The sequence below is a fragment of the Entelurus aequoreus genome, linkage group LG05, assembly GCF_033978785.1.
Source record: "Entelurus aequoreus isolate RoL-2023_Sb linkage group LG05, RoL_Eaeq_v1.1, whole genome shotgun sequence".
Lineage (NCBI taxonomy): Eukaryota > Metazoa > Chordata > Actinopteri > Syngnathiformes > Syngnathidae > Entelurus > Entelurus aequoreus.
This window is the reverse complement of record NC_084735.1, coordinates 6,613,148-6,625,190: the sequence shown is the minus strand read 5'-3', so window position 1 is coordinate 6,625,190 and position 12,043 is coordinate 6,613,148. Positions and strand designations below refer to the sequence as shown.

At 33.7% G+C, this 12,043-nt stretch overlaps 1 protein-coding gene across 2 annotated transcripts in view; it reads left to right on the top strand.

Annotated features, from left to right (window-relative positions):
• Nucleotides 1-12,043, top strand: part of LOC133650077 (N-terminal EF-hand calcium-binding protein 1-like) — a 51,323-nt gene that overhangs the window by 338 nt on the left and 38,942 nt on the right. For both annotated transcript variants that reach the window (XM_062046889.1, XM_062046890.1), the window contains exon 2: nucleotides 2,280-2,304. In XM_062046889.1, the coding sequence (XP_061902873.1) occupies nucleotides 2,280-2,304 (25 nt within the window). The remainder of the gene's footprint in view (nucleotides 1-2,279; nucleotides 2,305-12,043) is intronic.

Genomic DNA, 12,043 nt, shown 5'->3' with positions numbered 1-12,043 from the left:
TATTCATATTTATATTCATATATGTAAGTATTTATGTCCATCTTCATAGATGTAAGTATTCATATTTATATTTATAGATGTAAGTATTCATATTTATATTTACATATGTAAGTATTAATATTTATACTCATATATGTAAGTATTAATATTCATCTTCATAGATGTAAGTATTCATATTCATATTCATAGATGTAAGTATTCATATTCATCTTCATAGATGCAAGTATTCATATTCATAGATGTAAGTATTAATATTCATCTATATTCATCTTCATAGATGTAAGAATTCATATTCATAGATGTAAGTATTAATATTCATCTTCATAGATGTAAATATTCATATTCATAGATGTAAGTATTCATATTCATCTTCATAGATGTAAGTATTAATATTCATCTTCATAGATGTAAATATTCATATTCATAGATGTAAGTATTCATATTCATCTTCATAGATGTAAGTATTAATATTCATCTTCATAGATGTAAATATTCATATTCATAGATGTAAGTATTAATATTCATCTTCATAGATGTAAATATCCATATTCATGTTCATAGATGTAAGTATTATTATTCACACTCATAGATGTGTGTGTGTGTGTGTGTGTGTGTGTGTGTGTGTGTGTGTGTGTGTGTGTGTGTGTGTGTGTGTGTGTGTGTGTGTGTGTGTGTGTGTGTGTGTGTGTGTGATGTCTTTGCTGAGCCTCAATGTGGTTAGACAAATAATATTGACAGTAATAATACAACAATATGTATCTTATTATTATTATTATTATTATTATTATTACGAGTATGATTATTATTAGTAGTAGTAGTGGTAGTATTATGATTATTATTATTATTAGTGGTATTATTATTATTATTACTAGTATTATTATTATGATTATTATTAGTAGTATTATTATTACTAGTAGTAGTATTATTATGATTATTATTAGTAGTAGTAGTAGTAGTATTACTTGTTACCAATTTTTGTAAAAAAAACAAAAAAACAATCTTAACAATCTTGGTACCAATCCTTGTAACTATCTTTGTAAGAAACCTGGTAACAATGTTAGTTACAATATTTGTCACAATATTTGTACCAAGCTTTGTAAAAAAATAAATATCTGTAACAATCATTGTAACAATCCTGGTACCGATCTTTGTAAAAAAATTTAAAAAAATTGTAATCTTCGTAACAAACTTTGTAACAATCATTGTAAAAATCTTTGTAACACTCTTAGTACCAATATCTGTAAAAAAAAAAAAAAATAATAAAATAAAAAAATAATGTTTTACAATATTTGTAACAATCATTGTAGCAAGCTTGGTAACAGGCTTTGTAACAATATTGGTAACAATATTTGTTACAATCACTGTAACAACCATGTAACTATCTTTGTAACAATCATGGTAACAATCTTTGTAACAATCATGGTAACAATCTTTGTAACAATCATGGTAACAATCTTTGTAACAATCATGGTAACAAACTTTGTAACAATCATTGTACAAAATCTTTGTAACACTCTTAGTACCAATATCTGTTAAAAAAAAAAAAAAAAAAATGTTTTACAATATTTGTAACAATCATTGTAGCAAGCTTGGTAACAGGCTTTGTAACAATATTGGTAACAATATTTGTTACAATCACTGTAACAACCATGTAACTATCTTTGTAACAATCATGGTAACAATCTTTGTAACAATCATGGTAACAATCTTTGTAACAATCATGGTAACAATCTTTGTAACAATCATGGTAACAATCTTTGTAACAATCATGGTAACAATCATTGTAAAAAAAATATTTGTAACAATCTTGTTATACTATGCTATGCTATGCTATATTATGCTATGTTATACTATGCTACGCTATCCTATAGTATGCTATGCTATGACAACTATTTAATTATTTTCAGTGTGGTCCTTTTATTTATTCTAGGACTGATGAAAATAAAATCTGCACTTTGGGACTTTGAAGTCATCAGGAGTAACAAGCTAGCTTTAGCATGCTAACATGTCGCTTTCATCAGACCCTTCAAAGACCACCTGTTGTCTCCAATGTGAGACCTCATCCATGATTCAGTCTCTCTCTCACACGCACACACGCACACACACACACGCACACACACACACACACACACACACACACACACTCACACACACACACACACACACACACACACACACACACACACACACACACACTCACACACACACACACACACACACACACACACACGCACGCACTTTAAAAGCCTTTTGTAACATTGTGTCTTTCCCCCTCACAGATTGTACGGCGAGCAGATAAAAACGGTAAATATGAGATCAATTGGTGATGTGGTTTCCATGGAGACGGAGAAGTGACCACACCCATAAGGAAATATTCTCACAAAATATTACACTTTCTATTTGATTCATCACTTGTTACGTCTTCCATTAAGCACCAGGAACACTTTGATGGGATGGATTATGCATGTAACAATCTTTGTAACAGTCTTTGTAACGGTCTTTGTAACAGTCTTTGTAACGGTCTTTGTAACGTCTTTGTAACGTCTTTGTAACAGTCTTTGTAACAGTCTTTGTAACGGTCTTTGTAACGGTCTTTGTAACGGTCTTTGTAACAGTCTTTGTAACGGTCTTTGTAACGTCTTTGTAACGTCTTTGTAACAGTCTTTGTAACAGTCTTTGTAACTGTCTTTGTAACGGACTTTGTAACGGTCTTTGTAACTATCTTTGTAACAGTCTTTGTAATGATCTTTGTAACCGTCTTTGTAACGGTCTTTGTAACAGTCTTTGTAACGGTCTTTGTAACGATCTTTGTAACAGTCTTTGTAACGGTCTTTGTAAAAATCTTTGTAACAATCTTTGCAACAGTCGTAACAATCTTTGTAACAGTCTTTGTAACGGTCTTTGTAACGGTCTTTGTAACAGTCTTTGTAACGATCTTTGTAACAGTCTTTGTAACAGTCTTTGTAACGTCTTCGTAACGGTCTCTGTAACAGTCTTTGTAACGATCTTTGTAACAGTCTTTGTAACGGTCTTTGTAACAGTCTTTGTAACGTCTTTGTAACGATCTTTGTAACAGTCTTTGTAACGGTCTTTGTAACAATCTTTGTAATGATCTTTGTAACCGTCTTTGTAACGGTCTTTGTAACAGTCTTTGTAACGGTCTTTGTAACGATCTTTGTAACAGTCTTTGTAACGGTCTTTGTAACAATCTTTGTAACAATCTTTGCAACAGTCGTAACAGTCTTTGTAACGGTCTTTGTAACGGTCTTTGTAACAGTCTTTGTAACGATCTTTGTAACAGTCTTTGTAACGTCTTCGTAACAGTCTTCGTAACAGTCTTTGTAACGGTCTTTGTAACGATCTTTGTAACAGTCTTTGTAACGGTCTTTGTAACAGTCTTTGTAACAATCTTTGTAACAGTCTCTGTAACCATCTTTGTGAAAATCTGTGTAGCAACTTTTGTAACAGTCTTGGTAACAATCTTTGCAACAATTTTTGGAACGATCTTTGGAACGATCTTTAAAACAATCTTTGAAACAATTTTTGTAACATTCTTTGTGAAAATCTTTGTAACTATTTTTGTAACAATCTTTGTGAAAATCTGTGTAACGATCTTTGTAAGTTTTTGAAACAATCTTCGTAACGTTCTTTGTAACATTCTTTGTGAAAAATATTTGTAACTATCTGACAATTTTTGTAACAATCATTACAATCTTTGTGATAATCTCTGTAACAATCTTGGTACCAATCTTTGTAACAGTTGTTTTGACAGTTTTTGTAAAATATTTGTAACTATCTGTATGACAATCTTTGTCAATCTTTGTAACACTCTTTGTCATAATCTTTGTCACAATCTTCGTGAAAATCTTTGTAACTATCTTGTAACAATCTTTGTGACAGTCTATGTGACAGCTTTTGTCACAATCTTTGTATCAATCTTTGAAACAATCGTTGTAACTACCTTTGTAACAAGCTTCGAAACTACCTTTGTAACAAGCTTCCAAACTATCTTTGTAACAATCTTTAACAATTTTGTGAAAATCTTTGTAACTGACCATTTTTTAACTATCTTTGTGATAATCTCTAACAATCTTGGTAACAATCTTTGCAACAATCGTAACAATTTTTGTGACGGTCTTTGTAAAAAATATTTGTAACTATCTTTGTGACAATCTTTGTGACAATCTTTGTAACAATCTTCGTGAAAATCTTTGTAACTATCTTGTAACAATTTTTCATGACAGTTTATGTGACAATCTTAGTTACTATCTTTGTAACTGTCTAACAATTTTTTAACAATTTTTGCAACAATCTTTGTGAAAATCTGTAACTATTTTTGTAACAGTTTTTAAAACAATCTTTGAAACTATTTTTGTAACATTCTTGGTAATACTCCTTGTAACAATCTTTGTAACAATATTTGTGACAATCTTTGTCAATTTTTGTAACACTCTTTGCACAATCTTTGTCACAATCTTTTTTGACAATCTTTGTCAATCTTTGCCAATCTTTGTAACAATCTTTGTAACAATCTTTGTAACAATCTTCATGAAAATCTTTGTAACTATCTTGTAACATCTTTGTGACAGTCTATGTGACAATCTTTGTCACAATCTTTGTCACAATCTTTGTCACAATCCTGGTTGCAATATTTGAAACAATCTTTGTAACTATCTTTGTAACTGTCTTTAACAATATTTGTAACAATCTTGGTAACAATCTTCAAAACTATATTTGTGACAATATTTAACAATTTGTGTGGAAATCTTTGTAACTATCTGACAATTTTTGTAACAATCGTAACAATCTTTGTGTTAATTTCTGTAAAAATCTTGGAAACAATCTTTGCAACAATCGTGACAATTTTTGTGACAGTTTGTGACAATTTTTGTAACAATCTTTGTGACAATCTTTGTAACAATGTTGGTAACAATCTTTGAAACAATCTTAGTAACTATCTTTGTAACTGTCTTTAACAATCTTTGTAACCATTTTTGTAACAATTTTTGTAGCAATTTTTGTAACAATTTTTGCAACAATTTTTGAAACAATATTTGTAACTATCTTTGTAACTGTCTTTAAAAATCTTAGTAACAATATTTGTAACATCTTTGTAACAATCTTCAAAACTATCTTTGTGACAATCTTTAACAATTTTTGTAACAATCTTCAATCTTTGTGACTATCTGACAGTCTTGGTAACAATCTTTGCAACAATCTATGTAACGATCTTTGTAACAATGTTTGTGACAGTTTTGAAAAAAATATTTGTAATTCTCTTTGTGACAATCTTTGTAACTATCTTTGTAACAATCTTTATGACAATCTTTGTAACATTTTTGTGAAACTCTTTGTAACTATATTTGTAACGGTCTTTGAAACAATCTTTGAAACCATTTTTGTAGCATTCTTTGTAAAAATCTTTGTAACTATCTGACCATTTTTGTAACAACCGTAACAACCGTTGTGATAATCTCTGTAACAATCTTGGTACCAATCTTTGCAACAAACTTTGTGACAGTTTTTGTAAAATATTTGTAACTTTCTTTGTGACAATCTTTGTCAATCTTTGTAACACTCTTTGTCACAATCTTTGTCAATCTTTGTAACAATCTTCCAAACTATCTTTGTGACAATCTGTAACAATTTGTGTGGAAATCTTTGTAAATATCTGACAATTTTTGTAACAATCTATGTGTTAATCTCTGTAACAATCTTGGCAACAATCTTGGCAACAATCTTGGTAGCAATCTTTGCAACAATCTTGGTAACAATCTTTGCAACAATCGTAACAATTTGTGTGACCGTTTTTGTAAAAATATTTGTAACTATCTTTGTGACAATCTTTGTAACATTCTTTGTGACAATCTATGTCACAATCTTTGTGACAATCTTTGTGACAATCTTTGTCAATCTTTGTAACAATCTTTGTGAAAATCTTTGTAACTATCTTGTAACAATCTTTGTGACAGTCTATGTGACAATCTTTGTCACAATCTTTGTCACAATCTTGGTTACAATATTTGAAACAATCTTTGTAACTATCTTTGTGACTGTCTTTAACAATCTTAGTAACAATCTTCCAAACTATCTTTGTGACAATCTGTAACTATTTGTGTGGAAATCTTTGTAAGTATCTGACAATTTTTGTAACAATCTTTGTGTTAATCTCTGTAACAATCTTGGCAACAATCTTGGTAACAATCTTTGCAACAATCTTGGTAACAATCTTTGCAACAATCTTGGTAACAATCTTTGCAACAATCTTGGTAACAATCTTTGCAACAATCGTAACAATTCTTGAGACAGTTTTTGTAAAAATATTTGTAACTATCTTTGTGACAATCTTTGTAACATTCTTTGTCACAATCTATGTCACAATCTTTGTGACAATCTTTGTCACAATCTTTGTCAGTCTTTGTAACAATCTTCATGAAAATCTTTGTAACAATCTTTGTGACAGTCTGTGACAATCTTTGTCACAATCTTGGTTACAATATTTGAAACAATCTTTGTAACTATCTTTGTAACTGTCTTTAACAATATTAGTAACAATCTTCCAAGCTATCTTTGTGACAATCTGTAACAATTTGTGTGGAAATCTTTGTAAGTATCTGACAATTTTTGTAACAATCTTTGTGTTAATTTCTGTAACAATCTTTGCCACAATCTTGGCAACAATCGTGACAATTTTTGTAAAAAATATTTGTAACTATCTTTGTGACAATCTTTGAAACATTCTTTGCCACAATCTTTGTGAAAATCTTTGTAACAATCTTTGTGACAATCTTTGTAACAATCTTTGTAACAATCTTTGTGAAAATCTTTGTAACAATCTTTGTGAAAATCTTCATAGCAGTCTTTGTGCCAATCTTAGTGCCAATCTTTGTGAAAATCTTTGTAACTATCTTGTAACAATCTTTGTGACAGTCTATGTGACAATCTTTGTCACAATATTTGAAACAATCTTTGTAACTGTCTTTAACAATCTTTGTCACAATCTTTGTCACAATCTTGGTTACAGTATTTGAAACAATCTTGGTTACAATATTTGAAACAATCTTTGTAACTGTCTTTAACAATCTTTGTCACAATCTTCCAAACTATCTTTGTGATAATCTGTAACAATTTGTGTGTAAATCTTTGTAAGCATCTGACAATTTTTGTAACAATCTTTGTGTTAATTTCTGTAACAATCTTGGCAACAATCTTGGCAACAATCGTAACAATTTTTGTAAAAAATATTTGTAACTATCTTTGTGACAATCTTTGAAACATTCTTTGCCACAATCTTTGTGAAAATCTTTGCAACTATCTTGTAACAATCTTTGTGACAGTCTATGTGACAATCTTTGTCACGATCTTTGTCACAATCTTTGTCACAATATTTGAAACAATCTTTGTAACTATCTTTGTAACTGTCTTTAACAATCTTAGTAACAATCTTCCAAACTATCTTTGTGACAATCTGTAACTATTTGTGTGGAAATCTTTGTAAGTATCTGACCATTTTTGTAACAATCTTTGTGTCAATTTCAGTAACAATCCTGGCAACAATCTTGGTAACAATCTTGGTAACAATCTTTGCAACAATCGTAACAATTTTTGTAAAAAATATTTGTAACTATCTTTGTGACAATCTTTGTAACATTCTTTGTCACAATCTTTGTGACAATCTTTGTAACATTCTTTGTCACAATCTTTGTGACAATCTTTGTCACAATCTTTGTGAAAATCTTTGTAACAGTCTTTGAGACTATCTTTGAGACTATCTTTGAGACTATCTTTGTCACAATCTTTGTCACAGTCTTTGTCACAATCTTTGTCACAGTCTATAACAATCTTTGTCACAGTCTATAACAATCTTTGTCACAGTCTTTAACAATCTTTGTCACAGTCTTTAACAATCTTTGTCACAGTCTTTAACTATTTGTGTGGAAATCTTCGTAAGTATCTGACAATTTTTGTAACAATCTTGGCAACAATCGTAACAATTTTTGTAAAAAATCTTTGTGACAATCTTTGTCACAATCTTTGTCACAATCTTGGTTACAATATTTGAAACAATCTTTGTAACTATCTTTGTAACTGTCTTTAACAATCTTAGTAACAATCTTCCAAACTATCTTTGTGACAATCTGTAACTATTTGTGTGGAAATCTTTGTAAGTATCTGACCATTTTTGTAACAATCTTTGTGTCAATTTCAGTAACAATCTTGGCAACAATCTTGGTAACAATCTTTGCAACAATCTTTGCAACAATTGTAACAATTTTTGTAAAAAATATTTGTAACTATCTTTGTGACAATCTTTGTAACATTCTTTGTCACAATCTTAATGTGAACAGCCTCTCTGGAGCCAAACTCGACCAAATCAGAGAAATGTTCCTCAACACGAAGGTAAAAATCTTGTGTTTCTCTGAAACCAAATTTGATCAAAGTATTTCTGATTCAGAGATAGAAATACAAAACTTTTCGGTTATCAGAAAGGACAGGAATAAACATGGTGGGGGCGTTTGTATGTATATTCACCAGGATATTAAATACATAACTCGCACTGATCTTAACCACAATAACCTGGAATCTGTGTGGGCGGAAATCAAATTTAAAAATGCTAAGCCGGTACTAATAGGGACTGTTTATAGACCCCCTAATCAGAGTGATTTCTATGGGGCTTTGGAAGAATGCTTGGCGGGGACAGACAACATGGAGAAAATTATAACTGGGGATCTGAACACAGATATTCAACGCAAAGATGCGCCTGTCTTCAGATCCTACAGCAAGTTTTGTAATCTCCACGGTCTTTCCCAGCTAATAGCGCTACCCACAAGGGTGTGTGATTCCACCCAATCAACCATAGATCTCATTCTCACTTCAGACCGGCCTAAAATAAAAAATAGTGGGGTCATGATCTGTGGTCTTAGCGACCACTATCTAACCTTCTGCACCCGCAAAATAGCTAAACCTAAAGCCAATGGCCACATAACAGCCCAATCCAGATCCCTCAAAAAATACTCCAATGACAATTTCAATTTAAAATTAGATGAGTGGGACTGGTCCCCTGTGCTCGCGAGCAACCTGATCGATGTCGCTTGGGATCGCTTCAAAACGGCGTTCCTAAAGATACTAAATGACATGGCTCCCGTGAAAACAGTCAGGATCAAAGCCCGCTCGGAACCATGGATGAATCCGGACCTATTAGCTGCCATAAAAGACAGAGACAGGAAATACTCTGAATACCAAAAATGTAAAACAGAAGTAGATAAACAACCCAATAATATCAACCTCAAATTACTCCTTTCAACTCTCAAAAAGCAATGCAATAAATTAAGAAATAAGTCAACCAACCTGACTAAATCCTTAAAAAAAAATTACATTAACGACAAAATAGAGGAAAACACGAATAAGCCACGTGAGCTCTGGAAAATTCTCAACAACCAGCTTCCTGGTTGCAGCCAGAAACTTAAAACAAGACTCACCAACATCAGCATCAAGGAGGGTGACTCCCTCATTACAGACAAAATGGAGGTAGCTAGCAGACTTAACGCCTTTTTCACCAGCATAGCTGCAACTCTTGTCAACAAGCTGTCCCACCACTCTGGTCGCTTTGGTGTAGAACACATTAAAGCCTTCTACAGAAAGCTAGGAGTATCCAACAATGATTTCAAATTAGAAATGGTCACAGCTGATGAGGTGTTTAAAAAATTGAGCGCGCTCCACCCTAACAAGGCCACCGGTCTTGATAATATTCCCTCCAGATTCCTCAGGGACTCTGCCTCCATCATTGCCCCGATCATCACGCACATAATAAACCTATCAATTTCACAAGGCCAAGTACCAAAAGATTTTAAGATAGCAAGAGTAACTCCCCTCTTTAAAAAAGGAAGCAAATTGGAACCTGGCAACTACCGACCTGTTTCTATTCTCAGCTCCATTTCGAAAGTAATGGAGAAAATAGTTTATGAACAGGTCGATAGTTACCTTGCCACTAATAAACTCATGTACAAATTCCAATCCGGCTTCAGAACTAACCACTCCACTGACACATGCCTTCTCTATCTGACCGACCACATCAAACATGAGGTGGACGCGGGCAAATACTGCGGCATGGTCATGCTGGACCTTCAGAAGGCCTTTGACACCGTTAACCACGCTATACTGTTGGATAAGCTCAGAGCAATCGGATTTAACAAAACCTCTTGGAGCTGGATGCAGTCTTACTTGGAGGGGAGGGAGCAGGTGGTAGAGGTGAACGGCACCGTGTCCCCCCCCCTCTCGGTGAACTGTGGAGTCCCCCAAGGCAGTATATTGGGACCTTTACTGTTCCTAATATACATAAACGACATGTCATCGGCATGCGACTGTGAATTGTTTTTGTTTGCGGATGACTCTGCCCTGCTGGTATCCGGCAAGGACAAGTCACAGGTGGAGAAAATCCTCAGTGCTGAGCTCTGTAGAACTTGCACCTGGCTCGCTGACAACAAGCTATCCATCCACTTGGGTAAAACAGAATCCATCCTGTTTGGGTCCCACATCAAACTTAAGAGAGTCAATCACTTCACCATAAAAGTGGGTGACAGTGTCATCACCAGGAAAGATGAGGTCACCTACCTAGGTTCCATTCTAGAGGCTAACCTTTCCTGTGATAAAATGGCAACCAAGGTAATCAAAAAGGTTAACCAACGAACGAGATTTCTCTACAGAATTTCCTCTCTGGTCAACAAAAGCACCTTGAGGATTCTGGCGGGAACTCTCGTTCAACCCTTTTTCGATTACGCATGCACCTCCTGGTACCCTAGCACCTCCAAAACCCTCAAATCTAAACTCCAAACATCTCAGAACAAGCTAGTCAGGTTACTTCTAGACCTCCACCCCAGATCCCACCTCACTCCTACCCACTTCTCTAAAGTGGGCTGGCTCAAGGTGGAGGACAGAGTTAAACAACTTGCACTGAGCCTAGTCTATAAAATCCGCTACACCTCCCTGATACCGAAGTACATGTCAAACTACTTCCTTAACGTAAATGACCGCCATAACCACAACACCAGGGGGTGCTCCACTAACCACGTTAAACCCAGATTCCGAACTAACAAAGGTCTTAACTCATTCTCTTTCTATGCCACATCAATGTGGAATGCGCTCCCAACAGGTATAAAAGAAAGGGCATCTCTATCCTCCTTCAAAACCGCAATAAAAGTTCACCTCCAGGCAGCTACAACCCTAAACTAACACCCTCCCCGGATTGCTAATAATCAAATGTAAACAATCAAATGCAGATACTTTTTCTTTTTCTTATGCCTTCTGATCTCTCTCTCTCTCTCTCTCTCTCTCTCTCTCTCTCTCTCTCTCTCTCTCTCTCTCTCTCTCTCTCTCTCTATGTCCACTACTTGATGTCCATATCCCCCCTCCCCTCCCTCCACACCCCTGATTGTAAATAATGTAAATAATTCAATGTGATTATCTTGTGTGATGACTGTATTATGATGATAGTATATATGATAGTATATATCTGTATCATGAATCAATTTAAGTGGACCCCGACTTAAACAAGTTGAAAAACTTATTCGGGTGTTACCATTTAGTGGTCAATTGTACGGAATATGTACTTCACTGTGCAACCTACTAATAAAAGTCTCAATCAATCAATCAATCAATCAATCAATCTTTGTGACAATCTTTGTCACAATCTTTGTGAAAATATTTGTAACAGTCTTTGAGACCATCTTTGAGACTATCTTTGAGACTATCTTTGTCACAATCTTTGTCACAGTCTTTGTCACAGTCTTTGTCACAGTCTTTAACAATCTGTCAGTCTTTAACAATCTTTGTCACAGTCTTTAACAATCTTTGTCACAGTCTTTGTCACAGTCTTTAACAATCTGTCACAGTCTTTAACAATCTTTGTCACAGTCTTTAACAATCTTTGTCACAGTCTTTGTCACAGTCTTTAACAATCTGTCACAGTCTTTAACAATCTTTGTCACAGTCTTTAACAATCTTTGTCACAGTCTTTGTCACAGTCTTTAACAATCTTTGTCACAGT